The 18,010-nt window shown below is 50.2% G+C and overlaps 6 protein-coding genes across 6 annotated transcripts; 2 read left to right on the top strand and 4 right to left on the bottom strand.

Moving 5' to 3' along the window:
* Positions 1 to 181: 181 nt before the first annotated feature.
* On the bottom strand, positions 182 to 4,634 carry VC83_06710 (uncharacterized protein). Its single transcript, XM_024470300.1, has 4 exons — positions 4,370 to 4,634; positions 3,523 to 4,301; positions 1,478 to 3,472; positions 182 to 1,425 (listed from the first exon to the last, which is right to left on the bottom strand). The coding sequence occupies exons 1-3, from the start codon at positions 4,372 to 4,374 to the stop codon at positions 2,265 to 2,267; spliced, it is 1,992 nt and encodes a 663-aa protein (XP_024321795.1). The 5' UTR covers positions 4,375 to 4,634; the 3' UTR covers positions 182 to 1,425; positions 1,478 to 2,264.
* Positions 4,635 to 6,132, top strand: VC83_06711 (uncharacterized protein). Its single transcript, XM_024470301.1, has 4 exons — positions 4,635 to 5,181; positions 5,246 to 5,346; positions 5,601 to 5,842; positions 5,895 to 6,132. Exons 1-4 carry the CDS (start codon positions 5,087 to 5,089, stop codon positions 5,970 to 5,972), a joined length of 516 nt encoding a protein of 171 aa, XP_024321794.1. The 5' UTR covers positions 4,635 to 5,086; the 3' UTR covers positions 5,973 to 6,132.
* On the bottom strand, positions 6,133 to 7,342 carry FAD1 (3'-phosphoadenosine 5'-phosphosulfate sulfotransferase). Its single transcript, XM_024470302.1, has 3 exons — positions 7,009 to 7,342; positions 6,484 to 6,880; positions 6,133 to 6,428 (listed from the first exon to the last, which is right to left on the bottom strand). Exons 1-3 carry the CDS (start codon positions 7,227 to 7,229, stop codon positions 6,237 to 6,239), a joined length of 810 nt encoding a protein of 269 aa, XP_024321793.1. The 5' UTR covers positions 7,230 to 7,342; the 3' UTR covers positions 6,133 to 6,236.
* An 11-nt stretch (positions 7,343 to 7,353) lies between these two features.
* DBP4 (ATP-dependent RNA helicase dbp4) lies at positions 7,354 to 12,973 on the bottom strand. The gene is made up of 2 exons (XM_024470303.1): positions 9,840 to 12,973; positions 7,354 to 9,783 (listed from the first exon to the last, which is right to left on the bottom strand). Exons 1-2 carry the CDS (start codon positions 9,963 to 9,965, stop codon positions 7,501 to 7,503), a joined length of 2,409 nt encoding a protein of 802 aa, XP_024321792.1. The 5' UTR covers positions 9,966 to 12,973; the 3' UTR covers positions 7,354 to 7,500.
* On the top strand, positions 10,211 to 12,958 carry DBP10 (ATP-dependent RNA helicase dbp10; the record flags this gene model as incomplete). The annotated part of the gene is made up of 1 exon (XM_024470304.1): positions 10,211 to 12,958. The coding sequence occupies one exon, from the start codon at positions 10,211 to 10,213 to the stop codon at positions 12,956 to 12,958; it is 2,748 nt and encodes a 915-aa protein (XP_024321791.1).
* Positions 12,974 to 15,519: 2,546 nt separating the features above from the next.
* VC83_06715 (uncharacterized protein) lies at positions 15,520 to 15,920 on the bottom strand (the record flags this gene model as incomplete). Its single annotated transcript, XM_024470305.1, has 2 exons — positions 15,520 to 15,801; positions 15,861 to 15,920. 2 exons carry the CDS (start codon positions 15,918 to 15,920, stop codon positions 15,520 to 15,522), a joined length of 342 nt encoding a protein of 113 aa, XP_024321790.1.
* Between the last annotated feature and the right edge of the window lie 2,090 nt (positions 15,921 to 18,010).

Genomic DNA, 18,010 nt, shown 5'->3' on the forward strand with positions numbered 1-18,010 from the left:
ACTTCGTGACTGTTAGGCGCGCTTTACCTAAGCTAAGGCGGGGAGGAGGCATAGTATTGGTACTAAGTGTCTTCTACTGTCTCTTAGAAGTGCAGTTAAGGTTAGATGGTGATTGTGGTTCCTAGGAGCGAGTAAAAGCACTGTCTTAGGGGCCTAGATCCGGCCGTTAGGGAGTTGAGGCCTCCATCACCACTTAGGGATGCTCGAAAGGAGCAGGAATGGATGGAGATTGGAGTTATAATGCGTAATTGACTGGAAGTAGAGCCCTAAGGGTCTAGGAGGAAAAGTTGTAAGCAATTTGTTAATTTGAGAAAATAGTTGTAGGTGTTGCGAGCAGCATCTGTGCCTCGGATGGCATATATTATATGATGCGATTAGAAGACAATCCACCACAAACGCCAGACCTCGGGTGATCTATGCCCCTTGCCATTGAACCAGGGATGCCCCGCCGCGGCGTGCCAACAGAGCAAGGGAAGGGGAGTGAAACTCTCCGTAGGTGAATCCTCGCTAGAATCTATGGCCAACACGTCTTGATCTTGTTTCTCTGTGTGTTTTTGCCTCTGCTAGGTAAAGAAGTTTGGCCTTCGAAGGGTGTTGCGCCGCCATGCCAGTCGCGGTGAAGCTTCCACTCCCAGTGTCGCGACTAGTCCGCCTTCGGGTGCGTCTGAGGGAGGTGGCGTAGTTGTCGAGGTTCCACGATGTTTGTAGTCATTATGTTTCAGGGGTTAACCCCCCTTGAGAGAGCAGGCATTGTCGTTGTCATCGTTGCAGGTGCTGTCGTTATCATGTGCCTTTCCAATAACTAATTTGACCTCGGTCGGAATCCCGACAGAGAATTCTGGTACGGACTCTAGAACAGGGCGTGAGCCTGTGATATCTTCGTTAGTGATCCTGCACGGCAGGTCCTTGAAAGATTTGCTTGCAAGGACTTGGTTTAGATTGGGTTCTTCGGTTTTGGTAACAGAGAGGTGGTCGAGGTGTGATACCTTCAATGAAGGTTGAGGAGGAGTAAGTGATCTTGTAATTGTATATGCTGGCAAGGGTGGTGATTTAGAGCCCTGCTAGGCACCGAGAGGATTGTAGCTAGTAAAGACACCTCTGCTAATGATAGGAATGGTGGGAAGCTGTAAACCGTGGTTAGGTCCATGAACTAATGGACTGGAAAAGGCTCTGTTGTCGACGAGGGTAACTTTCGCGGCCGACGTCCAACTCCAAACTCTCATCGCCTCGTGAGACATCGAAGATGGAAGTATCATTTATTGCTAGACTTTTCCCATGCTTGTTTTGAAGTGGCAAACCTAGTGAATGGAGCCATTTCGCTCCACGCGATGATGCTTTCGAGCTCGATAAAGCATTTGTAGGTGTTAACGAAGGTGTGCTAGGTGACAACGAGGCGGCCATGACAGCCCCGCCAATAGATAGCCCCTTACACATCTCTGTTAGCTTCTCCATGTAGTCCATTATGGTAGCAACTTACATGTTGTATTGCATCGCTACCCTAGCACATTGTGAGAACGTCAGTTATGGCTTTGGGGTTGCCCGGTCCCAGGATCGTTCTTGCGCGAGTTGATGATTATATAGCCTGTATAGTTGAAAGTGATGATTTGAGTAGAGGTACTACAGTGAAGAGTCTAAACTGCGCGTCTTAGAGAACAACATCTAGGCAATATCCCGACAGTGGGACGCTACGAGACCTCGCGATGTTCTGCAAGCCTTCCCATTTGCGAGATCTCGCAGAATGCCCCAGTTCGCCCGTAAGTCTGCCTAGACCAGTCGTAGGGGCTTAGCCACCATTCTCATAATTATGGATTTTTGATCTGCAGCTAGCAGGTCAAAGAAGGGATTCCCATCGTATCATTTGTTGTTAACATGGGTGAATTGAAATAGGTACGCCTTTTGTGAATGATGGCATTTTTATGCTCCGCATTATAAAATTGAGAGAAGATATTCTTGTAGGGGCCATAAGAACAGAGCCGTGGACAGAGCCTAGGGGTTACCCATAAGACTTGGTGTCGCTGTGAGTGTTCCTAGCGACTGTGAATAGAGACTCTCAATAAGAGGTATGGTCTCACTGTGTCCGGCAAAGCACGTTGCAGATTTGAGTTCTTATAAAGTAATCGTCACATACTCTTCCTGTGCTGTGGTATGGTACGAGTACAGTCCATGTATTATTCGCCACAAACGCCAACGCCGACATCAACTCTTGTGAGTACCTCCACAATCGAATGCCCTTTTCCCTTTCTTAACACTTTTCAACCCGTCACTCACGCATGCGCATTCCTATGCGCCGCAGCCTCAACCGCCCGATCCCAATCTGTCGTGGCGAGGAAGAACCCCTCACCCGCTGCCACCAACCCCAACCCCACCGCGACACCACTCCACAACCCCTCGAGCCTCCAATCGAGGCCAAAACCCGTCCCGAACGAGATCGGGAGCGCGATAACGTAGTAACAGAATAAGTTGATATAGCCGCCTATCTCCTGCCTCCCCAAGCCACGCAAGAGCCCATTCGACAGAGCGGCGAGCGCATCAAAGAGCTGGAACGCCGCGCAGATAGGTAGGACGCGCGCGACGAGCTCGATAACCTCCGGGTCGTCGGTGAAGAGCTGGGGGATGTGGTGGCGCAGAGTCCAGAGCATGATGACGTTGAAGAGGCCGACGAGGACGGCGCCGTAGATGGCCACCTTGGCCGAGGTGCGTGCGGCGCTTGACAGTGTAGCGCCGATGAGGTTCGCGACACGCGTCGAGGCGGCGATGGACAGGGGAAAGGGGATCTGGAACGTCATTGCGCTGACGGTTCCTAGGACCGACTGCGCCGCGAGATGCGTGGTGCCGAAGTAGCTGGATGCCAGGACGAGGGCCTCGAAAGCTAGAAATTCGGCTTCGACCATAACGAGACCTGGCAGAGCGAGCTTTACCATTGGGCCCCAGTTGCTGAGGGCGCGGTGGTTGAAGCCGTTCCAGCATTCGTGGCCGTCGATGAAGTAGACGTAGAGAAAAAGGAGGATGGGCAGTAAATTATGAGTCACTACGAGGGCGATGGGAGCGCCAATGTAGCCCCATTCGAAGCGCCAGACAAAGAGCCAGTTCATAAAGGCGTTCAATGGCGCTGCGATGAGGAGGACGTATGTCGTCGCGCTGAAAAGACCCTGCGCCTGGACGAAACGCTTGCCGCTCTCGAAGAGCGCATACCCAGGGAGCCCGAAAATTATGACGCGGAGGTATAGGCCGGCCAGGTCTGCCGATTCCTTCTCTGGTACTATGACTTCAAGAATTCGGTTTGAAAAAAGCCAAAAAATCCCAATTGGAATGGAGAGAGACCATAGAAATAGCACCATCCGTTGGCATTGAAGACCAACCAGGTGCTTGCGTCCAGAACCATATGCCTGGGCACATAGCGTGTCCAAACTGGTTGCCAGTCCCTGAAAAATGGCATAACCGGTGATGTTTGCTGACATGGAAGCTAGAGAAACTAGCAACGAGTCAGCGGATTTCACATAAACTTCCATGCCAATATCTTACCAGCTCCCAACTCGATCTTCCCAATGCGTCCAACGGTAAAGATACTTGCCACCGTCAAAGAGTACTGCAAGAGGAATGTAATAATCAGAGGGGTTGAATATTGCGCCAGCGTCTTTGCTTCTCGCTGCCATGTCGTCTCAATCTTTCCTTTGCGAACTGCATCCTCCCATAACCTATTCGTCCTCTCATGGATATCCCTAGCCGATTCGGGCGCACCATTTAAAAGCAAAGGAGAGGTTTCAGTTGGCTGGGCTGGGGAGCCATGGGCCAGTGTCCCAGGGGCTTCTTCGTCGTCTCTGGCCCTTGGTACTTTCGTACTAAATATGCTACGATATATCCTGGATGGCAACGCTTCATCCTTTGGCCGTGGATGCTTTGGAGGCGCGAGATGATTGTCTCGCAGCAGGCTCTCTTCCTCCTTCCTTGCCTGTGCAATTTCTCTCTTGCTGGGATGATCAATTTCCGGATGCTGTGGGGCTATAGCGGGCCTGTTTCCTCCCCCGAAAGCAACGAAGCTAGGCCGCCTATAAGAGCCTGACATCTGGTGGGTTGGGCGAAGTGTGGAGGCCTTAGACTCGTTGTCGGAGCCCTCGCCATCCCCGCACGAGTCTATGCTCGCGGCATCGTCATCACCGGAGCTCGCCGCGATATCTCGAGCGATTGACTCTTGTGCCAGTGGCGAACCCGAGCGAAATGAGCTGCTAAAGTGCGAATGGCCAGCGGAACCGCTGCGTTGGCTTGGTGTACCAGCAATGGGGCGTGATGAACTCGCCGTGTTTCTACCGTGGCCTTGATCAGAACTCGGCATCCTTGAGGCGTACTCGGCCAGATATAGGACGATACTTACCTCATTGCTGAATTGATTTCGTTATGTACTTATATTCAAGCAAGAATGTAAATTAAGGTTAATGGGAGTTGAATGCAGCCGTTAATGCTGATATATGTGACTGTAGTCAAGTTATTTCGCTCTAGCAGCTTGGTGGAGCCGTCATGCACGAGATCACACTGCCCTGCCAATTAGGACGTATGAACTGTATATCCAAGAAAATGTCCAGTGAGCAAATCACGTTCAACTATGTGCCAATGTTCCGCAAATATATAGCAACGCAGCACAGCATTGGAGAAGGGGGAAGGAAAAAAGTGTAGGTGGCAACAGTCGCCGACCCTTGGCCCTTATGAGAGACCCTTGTTTTTCATATAAGTCATGGTCTTAGCTGTGGGATAATCTCCAATGGGGTATGGTAACGCGAGCCGATACCGAGGGCGGCCAGACGCTCACCAAGTACGTACGCCATAGTACAATACAAGCACATGAGTAACTAGCACATAGGATTGTGGCGCTATCACTCAATCGCCCCATCTCTTTCATCCTACCGAGTATAAATCCCACAATTCCACGACCCCCGCTCGGAGAAACCACCGCCGCGCCGCCCTTTGTCTCACTATGATCAAAAGCTCGTCCCTTCTTCAGTCACTAAGAAAAAGCAACTTTGAAGCGAAGAAAGCCACGATCTCTCTCTCTCTCTGTATATATGTACGACCCGACCCGCCTTGCGACTGAAACATGTCCCTAGTGGGAGACCCGGAAAACGCGCATAGGATTGGTGCGTATCGACCGTGGTATCTTCCGTTTCGCTCGAGGAATTGCGACGCCGATCCGTACGTCCAAAGCGGCTCCTTGCCTCGAATTTTCCGAGACCTGAGGCTGATATGCATGATACAGATACCGCAGCGGCTCGGCCTTTGCGGTTTCGCCGTGGTGGACTCCGTTGATTTTCGAAAATGACAGCAGTGATGCTCGCGACCACTGTGCAAATGAGAGGAGTACGCAGCTTTATTTCCTTCACCGTCGTTCCTTCTTTGTGAGGCTTCACGTCCTCCAACGCTCCTTCCCCTCCGTCGTGCCTCGTTCCGAGTCGTGCCTTCCTTCTAGAAACCCTCCAGTTGCTCGGCCCCGCCTTCCTTTGCAAATTCCTGCCTTTCCTCTTCGTGCCTTCCTTCCCCGGACTTACTCCGCATTGCACCTTCGTTTTTCCCACCTTCCATACTATTACACAGCTAACGCTCCCCGCCTACAGCTTTTCTCTCCTACCTCCGCCTCTCGGTCTATATGTCGGTAGTCTCCATAGCCATCATCCTCTCCTTCCACCTCAAAAACGAACCTTCCGACTTCGAACTACGCATGGCCCTACCCCTCGGCATCGTCTTCTGGTGCCTCGGGCTATTGTGCCTGGTGCTGGGGTTTGGAAACTACGTGAAGACGATGACTCTATATAGCAAGCGCGCGGCGCTGGTTCAGTCAGGCTGGAAGACACAGACCGTGAGTCGTAAACATCCTGGGGGATATCTAGTTGGCGCTGACGGTGGATTAGACATTTGGATTAGTGGCTGCGAGTATAGTAGTCGTGTGTATTCTGTTCCTGGCTACGAATTCGACAAAGGATTCATGATATCCCGAGACAAACTTCTGAGTTATAGGTTGGCTATTTGGCTACGGCGTTTTGGCGGGGTGTTTCACATGCCAGGGAAAAGGGATACTATACCATGGAGCGGACAACTATTAATGACTGGATATACAGGCAATATACCCAATGTTTCATAGCTCTAGGCACTAAAGTGCTTCTATAGTTCTGTGATCGCTATGCGAAAATATATATACAAAACGGCATCGCTATTCTATACTGTATCCCATGAGTCACCCTGCCCGTCACCCATCACTTTTCCCGACCTAACCTCTCCGCCTTGTCTTCCACCAGCTCATACGCGGGTCTAAACTTTTCGTCCTTTGTCCCATCTCCCTTATCTGCCTTCAACGCTGGATTGGGGTGCGTATCTGTAGTCCCCCCCAACGAGGTATACCCCTGGTCATACAACTGGCAATATGGCACCTCCATCGCTCGAATAAACTATACACCGCGTTAGCCTGAGCCACACAGAAAATCGAGAAATGGAGCAACTCACCCCCCAAATCTCGGCATAATGCCAATCTATCACCGGATGCACCCGCATAAACGCTGGCCAACCCTGATCTGTCGGATCAAAATGTGTCAATAGCATTCCATGCGGATCTGTCCTCCTTGTTCCGACAAAAATCGCCTTCACCCGCGGCTCGTCCTCAAGGTACTTTGCGAACGCCGCCTTCATCGGCATCGCGTAACGCGCGAGCCCCAGGGAGTAATAGGCTTCTGACTCGTCGACGAAGTCATCCACCTCCTGGAAAGGGTGGGGGGAGATAATGTAGACGCTTTGTAGGCGGGTGGGGAGCGGGGCGGGGTGAGTCGCGAGGGTGCAGAGGAAGAGGATGAGGAGGACGAGACAGTCTTTGCCGCCGTTGTAGGATATAGACATTTCTTCCAGTCTGTGTTGTGGGGTTCTCGTCAGCGATATGCTCTATGATCATCGCACAAATTTCTCTGCCTTCCATAGATTTGCCCTGCTGTGCTCGGCTTGACGCAGAATTGGGCAGGTGGCGGAATGAAGGCTTACGTATATTTCTCGAGCGCTATGGTGATCACCCCCAGCGCAGTCTTCGTCTGCTCCTGCACCCCACGCAGCATCTCGGACTCGGGCTCGGCAGCCAGGAAGGCATTTAGTCTCGCCGCAAGCCGCACGCACAGCGGCCGAATGCTGGTGTCCGCATTGCCGTTGGCCAGCTTGGGCGCGTCTTCGTCGGTCACTGTAGCGGAGGCGGGAGCGCTCGATGGCATCGCGGAAGTCAGCGGAGTGTGGTGCTGTCCATGTGCAATCTGGTCAATTCGAGAGGAAGCGATGGATGCGGCTGGAAAGTGAGTGAATCGACGTTCCGAGGTGGGTGGCGGGGGTTGGCGGGGTGGGGACTAGCGTCGGCCTGGTCGGTGTGTTGGCGTTGTACAGTAAGTTAGGGGTAAGCGAGGTACGGGTGAAAAAAGTGGACTGGGTTGTGAAATGGGGTATAGTAATTTTGAGGCTCTAAGTACTTTATAAAGTCTACAACAAAGGCTATCCCAGTAATCCGGATGCGAGAGCTTCGAGATCCTCGAGTGTCTCTGGCTCGTCTGCCGCCTCGATGATGTGGCGACGAGATTTCTTCGTGGCGGCCGCCTTGGACTCATCGTCGGAGTCATTCTCAAACCACTTCTTGGTTCTCTTCTGTGGTCGCTCATCTTCTTCTGCTTCACTCTCATCATCCATTGGCAATGACTTGAGGAATTCCAGTGGATCTTCCGCGTCGCTGCCGGCATCATGTAGCGCTGGCGCTTCATCGTCTTCATCCATTTCGCCTCTCTCTCTTGCTTTCCTCTTGTCCTTCTTCTCCCTCCTCTTATCCTTAGCCAACTGCTTATCTTCAATATCTGCCTGCTTGACCTTCGATGCCTCCTCCTCGACAAACTTGGCGCGCTGTGCCTCAGCAGTTCCTCTAGCCTTGAAGTCATCCTCATCCTCAAGCTCATAAATATCGTGAGCGTTGCCATCAGAGTCATACACGGTCTTGGTTCCGTGACCCTTCAGCTTCAACATCTTCTTCTTAGACTTGAGCATCTTCTCGCGTCTCTTCGAGTCAATGACGAGCTCCGTATCGTTCGCTCCCTTGACAACCTTCGGCTGAGGTCCGGCAGATGCAACTTCCTCCATGTCTTCGGGGAATTCGCTGTCGACTGGGATGAGCCTCTTGACAGACATGAAGTCGCCATCCTCATCAGAACCAGCATTCGCCTCATCACCCTCACTCTCCTCATCCCCTGCTATCATCTTCGTGTAATGGCCCGAAAGAACATTCTGGTTCTGCATCTCGAACATTCTGTCGTACTTGGTGCGCACCTCCTTCTTGCCCTTCTTCCCACCAGCCTCAGAACCACTCTCTTCGTCGCTTGATTCCAAGGTAGCTCTAGGAGCATTCTTCAGCTTCTTCGCATCATTGCCCTTCTGGAACTTGATTTTGGGTGCACCCGGCAGACCCATGCTAGAGGCAAACCCCTCGAGGTCAATTTCGTCGATCTTAAATATCTCCTTATCCTTCTGAAGGTATACTGATCGGGTGTAACTGACAAATGCCTTCTGCCCAAGATACTTGAGCTCCGGGTCTTGAAAGCACATAACCTGCAGCTGCTTCTGAACGCTCTGCTGTTTATTTGTGCGTACTTTGATCTTCTCGATCGGAACCTTCTTGTGTTTTAACCGCGCAAGCATGCCTTCCTCTTCGGTTGGGTCCAAAAACATTACACCTCTGCCTGCTCTTTCGTATCTAGCTGTCCGCCCGACACGGTGGATATATGTGTCCGCATCCTCAGGGCAATCCATTTGGATAACCCAATCCACGGCCGGGAAATCAAGACCACGAGCTACCACATCCGTTGCGAACAAGCAAGAATTTTGAGAAGACGAGAACTTTGACGTAATATCTAGCCTTGCCGTTTGTTTTTGTCGTCCATGAAGATGAAGTAGTGGAATACCAGGCTGAATGTGCCTGAAGCTTTCGTAGACAAATCGTACCTGCTTTCCAGAAGACATGAAAACAACTATCTTCGCTTTCAAGTTCGCCCGTATGAAACTGTACAGGGTGTTCAACTTCTCCGCCAGAGGTACAACAATATAATGCTGTTGCAACGTCGTAGGCGTGGCGCTTGTAGCAGCTTCATGCACTGCCACATACTCCGGTTCTTTCAAGCTCAGTCTTGCCAAGTCAGACACCTTCTTTGTCTGTGTCGCACTGAATAGCATCGTCTGCCTGTCTTTGGGGAGATGGTCTAGGATAGCATCCACGGAGGTTTGGAAACCCATATCCAAGATCCTGTCTGCCTCGTCCAGTACCAGCATCTGCAGATTGTCGACTTCAAACGCGGCCGTTTGGTCCATGTGCTGCAGCATTCGACCAGGTGTGCAAACCAAGATGTTCATCCTGCCCAACCTTTCACGCTCCTCCTGTAGACTCCTACCGCCAATAACCAAGCCGGCCGAGAACGAGTGGTACCTCCCGATTTTCCGTAGTACCTCGAAGATCTGGATGGCAAGCTCTCGCGTCGGCGAGATGATTAGGGCCCCTAGCCCATCCAACTCGGTCCATTTTTGGCGATATAGGTTCTCAAGAACAGGAACGAGGAAGGCGAGAGTTTTACCACTGCCTGTCTTTGCAGCGCCAAGGATGTCTTTGCTTTTAAGGGCGAGAGGTATCGCTTTCGATTGAATATCGGTCAGGGTTTTGAAATGCGATGCGTCGAGGCCTTTGGAGGTAGGCTCCGATAAGGGAAGGTGTTGGAAGTCCTTAATGTCTGCGACTTTGGGATCCTGTAGATTGCGATTAGCACTGTTCCCGCCTTCCAAAGCCAGTGATGGGGAAGTACCAGTTCTTTGATCTCCTTCTCTAATCGATCGTGGTCATCCACAACCCTCTTCCTCTTTAGCGAACGAGCATCGTTTTTTGGCTTCGCAAACTTGCCAGCCATTTTATGACCATTTGGAGGCGCCATCTTATACTTTCGCAAAGCCAGAATCGATGTTGAGGTTTTCAGTGCAGCCTCGAATAATCTTTTCGATGGGATTTGGCGCTAGCACAAGATTCTGCCAGAGGCGGTGAGAAATTAATTTGGTGGGTCCCATGTCAAAAGTTCCCATCTCTGAGAATCTGAAGCTTCGATAAGCCCTCCACCACTCCGCAAACAATACGCAACGGAGAATGGTTCCCAGAAACAATCGCCGGGCGGCATCGCCTGCGATGTCGGAAAATGAGTTCGACATTACGAAATCCCTCTTCAATGAGGACGTCGAGTCCGACGACGATAACTTTGGCGTCGCTGGAGAAAAAACTGACATACCCATGGACGGAGTCCTCGATATGGCTCTAGAGAGCGATGGAGAAGGCGACGAGGCATTTATTGCTTCTGAGTTAGCAGCTTCGAACCGAAAGTCTTCGAATGTTAAAGGCAAGAGTGTTAAGAAGGGCGGTGGCTTCCAGGCTATGGGACTCAATTCGCATCTGCTCAAGGCTATTGGACGGAAAGGATTCTCTGTGCCTACACCCATTCAGCGCAAGGCTATACCTCTTATTCTCGATAGTCAGGATGTTGTCGGTATGGCTAGGACTGGTTCCGGAAAGACGGCGGCATTTGTTATCCCCATGATCGAGAAACTGAAGGCCCATAGCGCGAAAGTTGGAGCGAGAGCGCTGATTCTATCTCCGTCTCGTGAGTTGGCGCTGCAGACTCTGCAGGTTGTCAAGCAATTTGGCCGTGGCACAGACTTGAAGTGTGTGTTACTGGTGGGTGGAGACAGTCTCGAGGAACAGTTTGGATTCATGGCATCCAACCCGGATATTGTCATTGCTACACCCGGTCGATTCCTACATCTCAAGGTCGAAATGGGACTGGATCTGTCATCTATGAAGTACGTCGTGTTTGATGAGGCAGATCGCCTCTTCGAAATGGGTTTCGCTGCCCAGCTTACCGAGATTCTGTACGCATTGCCGTCATCAAGGCAAACGCTCCTTTTCTCTGCCACGCTACCTAAATCGCTGGTTGAGTTCGCAAGAGCTGGTCTGGAAGAGCCTTCTCTCGTGCGTTTAGACGCCGAGAGCAAGATCTCGCCAGATCTCCAGAGTGCCTTCTTCACTATCAAGAGCGAAGAGAAAGAGGGCGCGCTCCTCCACATTCTTCATGATCTTATTAGGATGCCAACTGGGCCACCCCCAGCCGCAGTTGCGGCGGCAGAGGCAAGCAAGAAGAGGAAGCGTGGTGATGATGGAAGAGGCCCAAAGCATAAGCCAACAGAACACTCTACGATTGTATTCGCCGCCACAAAGCATCACGTTGATTACCTTGCATCCCTTCTACGGTTATCTGGATTCGCTGTGTCTCACGCATATGGTTCTCTGGATCAAACGGCTAGAAAGATGCAAGTTGAGGATTTCAGAACTGGCATGACCAATATCTTGGTTGTCACGGATGTCGCTGCTAGAGGTATCGATATTCCTGTGCTGGCAAATGTTGTCAACTACGACTTCCCTCCACAACCTAAAATTTTCGTCCATCGTGTTGGTAGAACTGCCAGAGCTGGACAGCGCGGTTGGAGTTACAGTCTCGTTAAGGAGACAGATGCACCCTATCTACTTGATTTGCAGCTTTTCCTTGGACGGCGCTTACTTCTCGGACGTGAGAGTGGAGACTCTCCAAACTACGCTGAGGATGTCATTGTCGGATCAGTAGTACGCGACAAGCTTGAAACCAACCAAGAATGGATCAACAAGCTTCTCCGCGACGATGACGACCTGGCTGCCCTCCGCGGCGTCTCGGTCAAAGGTGAGCGTCTGTATCTCAAGACGCGTAATTCTGCTTCGAGCGAGAGTGCAAAGCGAGCAAAACAGTCGGTTGCATCCGCACAATGGATACAACTCCACCCCCTGTTCAACACGGAGACGAACAGCAATGAACAGGCACGCATCGACATGCTGGCCCGCATCGCCGGTTTCCGCCCTACTGAAACCGTCTTCGAAGTTGGCTACAAGGGCAAGGCTGGACATGGTGAGGCTGCAGAGGTTATGCGCGCACGAAGACAGAAAATCATTCCTCGTCGCCAGAAGGCCATCGATGACGCCAAGGCAGAGGCCACAGAGCTCACCGACGATGATGACACGTTCCAGGGCATTTCTATGGCCGCGCCAGCTGAGGACGACCATGATGATTCGGACATGGAGGTTACCATCTCCGGCGGTAACGACGTTGACATGGCCGAAGCCTCAGAGGACGAGCTAGAAGTGACCTTCTCCAAGGCCGCGCAGAAGGGTAAGGGCCGAACCCTCTCCTACAAGGACTCGGAGAACTTCATGTCCTACACGCCCAAGAACCTAAACGCGGCTGAGGAGCGGGGTTACGGTGTCCACTCAGGTTCCTACAACACTGCAAGCCAGAACTCCAATTTCGTGGAGGCAGCGCGCGGTGTGACCATGGACCTCACGAACGATGATGGTGCGAAGAGCTTCGCAGAGCCCAGTCAGGCAAAGGGAATGAGATGGGACAAAAAGAATAGCAAGTACGTTGCACGTGCTAACGACGAGGATGGATCCAAGGGCGCAAAGATGATCCGCGGAGAGTCGGGACAGAAGATCGCGGCGTCATTCCAGTCGGGACGGTTCGACAGGTGGCGCAAGGCGCACAAGGTAGAGCGCCTACCGAGGACTGGTGAGTCTGAGCGGGCTGGTGGGGTTGGCGCTACAGTTGGTAGAGGCATGGGGACGAGGTACAAGCATAAGCAAGAGAGGGCACCGAAGGAGGCAGATAAATACCGTGATGATTACCATGTTAGAAGGAGGAGGGTTGATGAGGCCAAGGAGAAGCGGGTTGGGAGATTCAGAGATGGCGGTGGCAAGGGGGAGATCAAGAGCACGGAAGATATCAGAAAGCAGCGACAGTTGGAGCAGCGGAAGAAGGAGAAGAACGCTCGGCCGAGCGGGAAGAACAAGAAGAGGTGAATATAGCGAATTGTGGGACGGAGAGGATAGTAATATTATCTATATATCCTGAATATCTGCAACTTCGTGGTCAAAGTGGCAGATCGTAAAGGCTGTCTTTAGCGTCCGAAAGGCCTCCGCTGCCTCATCGTTCCATATAAACGGCCCAACCTTCTTCCCCTTATCACTGCCCTTTAATAGAGCTGTAAGGGGCTGCGCTACACACGAATACCCCTAATGAACCTCTAGTAGAAGTTCGCAAAGCCAAGGAAGACCTGAATATCTTGAAAGCTCGTAGGCTCTAGCCATTCTGTAATAGTCTCAACTCGTGAGGCATCCATTAATGCCCCCTTAGTCAAGACGATGAATCCAAGGAACTCTACCTCTATAGTTGAGAACTTGCACTTCTTCAAGTTATAGTAGATTTTGAACTTCCGGAGCCTTTCGAGGACTGTGCAGACGTGTTACGTATGCTTTGAATAGATCAACACATCATTAAGGTACACAATACACAGGACATCCACAAGTCCTACAAGCGCTTCGTTAATACACGCCTGAAATGAGGCGGGGGCATTGTATAGCCTACACAGCATCACTAAATACTCGAATAGAATGTACTAGGTACAGAAGGCTGTCTTCCACTCGTCCCCTTTTCTGATCCTCATCCGCTAGTATGCATCCTTTGCGTCAAGCTTAGTAAATACCTCCGCTCCTCTTAGCCGGTTAAGAATTTATCGAAGCGGCTATGTGTTGATTATAGGGGTCTAAACGCAATGACAGTCAAGAACCCTATACCACTTATATCATTAGACTTTGGCACAAAAAGGATCAGGGCCCTAGCTAGGCTCGTAGAGTGTCGGATCCAGCCCTGCTATAAGGAATCTTCGATGTATATACAGAAGGGTGGTGTTACGACGGAACAAGAAGGCTGGCCAACTACAGGACAGGAAGGAGGGAGGTCGCATGAGACCGGCCCTGGTACCTGGAGGGGCAGCGGGGAATAGTAGTTCCGAAAGTATCACGTGACGGACTCGCAGGATGATGAGGAGAGTCCTAAGAGTCCAGGACTCCGAGGACTCGAGTGAGTTCCCAGGAGTCCACTAGGCACGTGACGGACTCGCAGGATGATGAGAAGAATCCTAAGAGTCCAGGACTCCGAGGACTCGAGTGAGTTCCCAGGAGTCCACTAGGCACGATGCCACTATATAAGTAGATAGTTAGTTCTTAGATAGGAGCTTCGTGCTCAACTCAATACAGTATTTGTTATATACTAGTAACGTGTTACTTGAAGCCTTTGTGTCTGATCCCCTGCCTCCTCTGATAAGTAAACCTTTACGCAAGAGAACCTCTGTGTCTTCTATCGTTTAGAAGTCAGCATTACAGGTGGACAGTTCCTTTGCAGATAAGCTATAAATTGGCCCCTAGGGAGGCTGCTTCCCTAGCTTAATATCAATAGCGTGCTCTGCCCTCTTTGAATACTCTAGTAGGGACGCTGCCCCTATATCATCAAACACATCCTAGAATGACTAGTACTCTTTAGGTACCTCTTGTGCCTTTGGCTCTGTATCGTCTCTAGCTCCGTGTAAGGACACAGGGAATACGGCTCTCCGTAGGTGCATATGGGAGTGCGAGTCGGAGGTGATGCTGTATTCTATCCTATAGGTCTACTACGAAGGATACAAAAAAGATGAAGGGGGAACCCCGTTGAGTCTGTTTCCTTAACTCCCGAAACGGGCCCGACTCGGTTATCCCAACCCTAGCCCTGAACCTTCCACCGCAACAGGTCTACATCGGCCCTGAACCCTATACACTTACCGTCCCCCACTATAGTGTAACTCGCTATGTGATCCTCTACTGGTTCGAAACCCCACCGAGTCGGATTCCATGTTTGTAGTGACCGTAACAGTTCTGAGACAGGTTCTTCGAGTATCTAGGTACGGAGGCATCCTTACACTCCGTGCCCGCAGACCTTCCGCTTCCTCATGCAAGAAGTACTAGATATCTTCTATAGGGAATCTCCAAGTCCCCCCCTTCTAGTCTATTACTAGGTTTTCACGATAGAGCCATGGGTATCTAAGCATAAGGTCGTATTCCTCAAGGACTGTTGTAACGAAGGAATGTTCCCCCTTATAGGTAACTCCTTCATCGTCCTTGATGTAGAGGGTAAGCTGAGCCTTCCTAAATAGGGAGATCTCCTGTTCGCCTACCCCCCTTTGCCATTGTGAAGTTCAGTTCCTAGACCAAATGGAGGAGGAACCTTTTAAACTCCCCCTAAGTTTCCTAGAAGCCTAGCTCTTGTTCGTGCCGAAGCCATGTGTCTTAGGGTGCTGTCACGGTTCACCAAGGCATAGGGCGCCAGTTGGGTATTATGAATTAAACTCAATCTAGAGAAGAAAGGAAAGAGAAGAGGAGCACTCGAGCAGTGGCTCAATCTATATACAGCTATTGTGGAGTGAATTCTCTTTAGCGAGACCAGTTCTGAGAATTCACTCCACAACTGAAACCTTCGCTCCAACCCCGGAAAGCTCCCCACACCCCTGAACCCCCACTCGAGCTGCAAGGCGCACTTGATATCATAACAGTTAGAGGAACCCCGCCACTCTCGCGCCCTCGCCAGCCTCATCGCCCTCCCCGACGCCCGACATTTGGAATTTCGCGCCCTCGACTCCAATGACCCTCCCAATTTGTCGAGGATGCAAAACCTCGAAGCGGCAGTTGGGTATACAGTTGGGGAGCTGGTGCTGGTGCAGTGCAGCACTGTGCGGCTGGTTACGGCCACTTCTCCGAGTGCGTCTGCGTGGGGGGGATACCTTGGTGGTAGTTGTGTGAACTGCCACTTCGGTGGGGAAGGCGCGCACTGCAACCTCTGCAGTAAGTATTCTTTCTCTCTCTCTCTCTCTTGTTTTGATTATTGTTCTAATACCAATAGAATAGGCTTTCTGGCCCCATCCGCGCCCGTGTCCATGCCCTCCTCCGCGCCCATTACGGGCAGTCTGTCAGGACGACATGGTAAGCCCCCCCCTCCTGTCATACTGACATTCGTTGCACTCAGTTTGCTATCAAACTCAAGAGCAAACTTGGAAATCTCCTCCTCAAACCTACAAGTCACTATACATATTTTGGCTTATCACACCAACAACAAGAGCAATACTACTCAACGATTGCTACAACCATCTATGATTCATTACACGTCATCGCTCCTTAGTTACTGGGCTGATATTACCACATAGTATATCTCTACAACCCTCTATGATTCTGTTACGGCTAACCCCACCACTAGTGCTAAGGAAGGGATTGGCTACGGAACTGCATGTGAGAAATCATAGTCATTGGTCCAGAGGGGACCAAGGGGTTAAGTATCACGTGATGGACCACGCAGGACCACGGTGGTCCAGTGTGGGCCAGGACCATGGACCACGATGGTCCTTCATGGCATTTGGCATGACGCCACTATATAAGTAGATAGTTAGTTCTTAGATAGGAGCTTCGTGCTCAACTCAATACAGTATTTGTTATATACTAGTAACGTGTTTTACGAAAGCCTTTGTGTCTGATCCCCTGCCTCCTCTGTCAAGTAAACCAACGAAACCTCTGTGAGTCTTATACGTTTAAGACCCAGCGTTACAGATTCATTACATGACATCACTCCTTAGTTACTGTGCTAATACTACACATGACATATCTCTATCAACTAGAGGCCTAGGAACATGAACGATAGCTCCAAAAGCTTCTACAACCCTCTATGATTCATTACATGTCATCGCTCCTTAGTTACCCACAAGATTGGTTAAGTTATGACATAATTTGTCTATAGGGTACTCTGACCTTGGACCTCTGTTCACTTCCTATAGGCTAGGAACCTAGGAGATGGTTCTATGGGATTCTCTTATGTCGACTATAGTTACCAAGCCTGGTTAGTCATAGAAAGTCTTGGAAAATGAGAGAACTACACTCCTTTAGCATAAATAGGATTGCCCTTTCCTTAAGAAAGGGCAAGCAGACAATACAGTAAATCGACTATCACATACTTCCACGTCTTTTACAAGCTTCCAAGCATTGATCTTGTTACTCCTTGTTTCTGAAAAGTCAGTGAGGTGCTAACCTCTGACTTATCCCTGAGTTCTCAGACTCAACATTTGTTACAACTTGTCTAAACCACTCCACTACATCATCATACACCTGATTGCTGCGTTGTGGAATAGTCTAAGCTATGACCCTTTGGCTCTGTTTCCTAAGACAGTGTGTTGTCTTAGTAAAATCATCCCTTCCTTGGGTGGCTAGATTCTCACATCTGGTGCACCCACCATTACAATCGCGCAGCTACCCAGAGTCTGCTCCTTAGAGTGAGAGACGAGAAGGCATCCTTACACTCTGTCAAGTCAACCTTATGCAAGATCTATCGTTTAGAAGTTAGCGTTACATACATGATTTTGCCTATATATTCTCTACTAGTTGAACCATGCTCTAATTTTTTTAGGATCTTTGTATAAGGCCCTTTGAAAGTCGTAGGCGCGATTAAAATGTGTTTTTAACTCTAGACGTCATTGTACAAATCGATGTGCCTAGATCTTGCTAACGTGTTGTCCCCTATATGATTCTAGGATATAATTTGCTATATCTTCTATACTAGCTAACTAGGGCGCAAATCCTCTTGCATCTAGCTCAAGTATATGTCGAATAATTACTCCCTCCTCTAGCTTAGTCAATTTAAGACAATTTGCCTTAGCTTCGCGTCAATGTGTTCGGCTAGCCATTCTGTTAGAAAGTGTTAAGTAAGGTACTTATAGAATTTTACAGCAGAGCAACGGCTAAGTTTCTTGGATTTTTGAATAGCCTTAATAGCTAGGAGGATTTGCGCTGCTTAGGATTGACTCTCCATTGTTGGTTGTTTAGAAAACGCGTTTTGAAGCTGGTAGGTAGTAAGGTGGGGAAAGTGATGGACTCGGTGATAAACCACGTTAAAGGAAAAAGGAAAAAGAGAAAAGTTGAGGGATTAGCTATCAATGGCAGTTGTGCTTAAGCTTCATCGTGTCTCGGCAAGCAGTGTAGTCCTCAAAAGCTATTAAGTATAAA

The sequence above is a fragment of the Pseudogymnoascus destructans genome, assembly GCF_001641265.1.
Source record: "Pseudogymnoascus destructans isolate 20631-21 unplaced genomic scaffold scaffold_19, whole genome shotgun sequence".
In the NCBI taxonomy this organism is placed as follows: Eukaryota; Fungi; Ascomycota; class Leotiomycetes; order Thelebolales; family Thelebolaceae; genus Pseudogymnoascus; species Pseudogymnoascus destructans.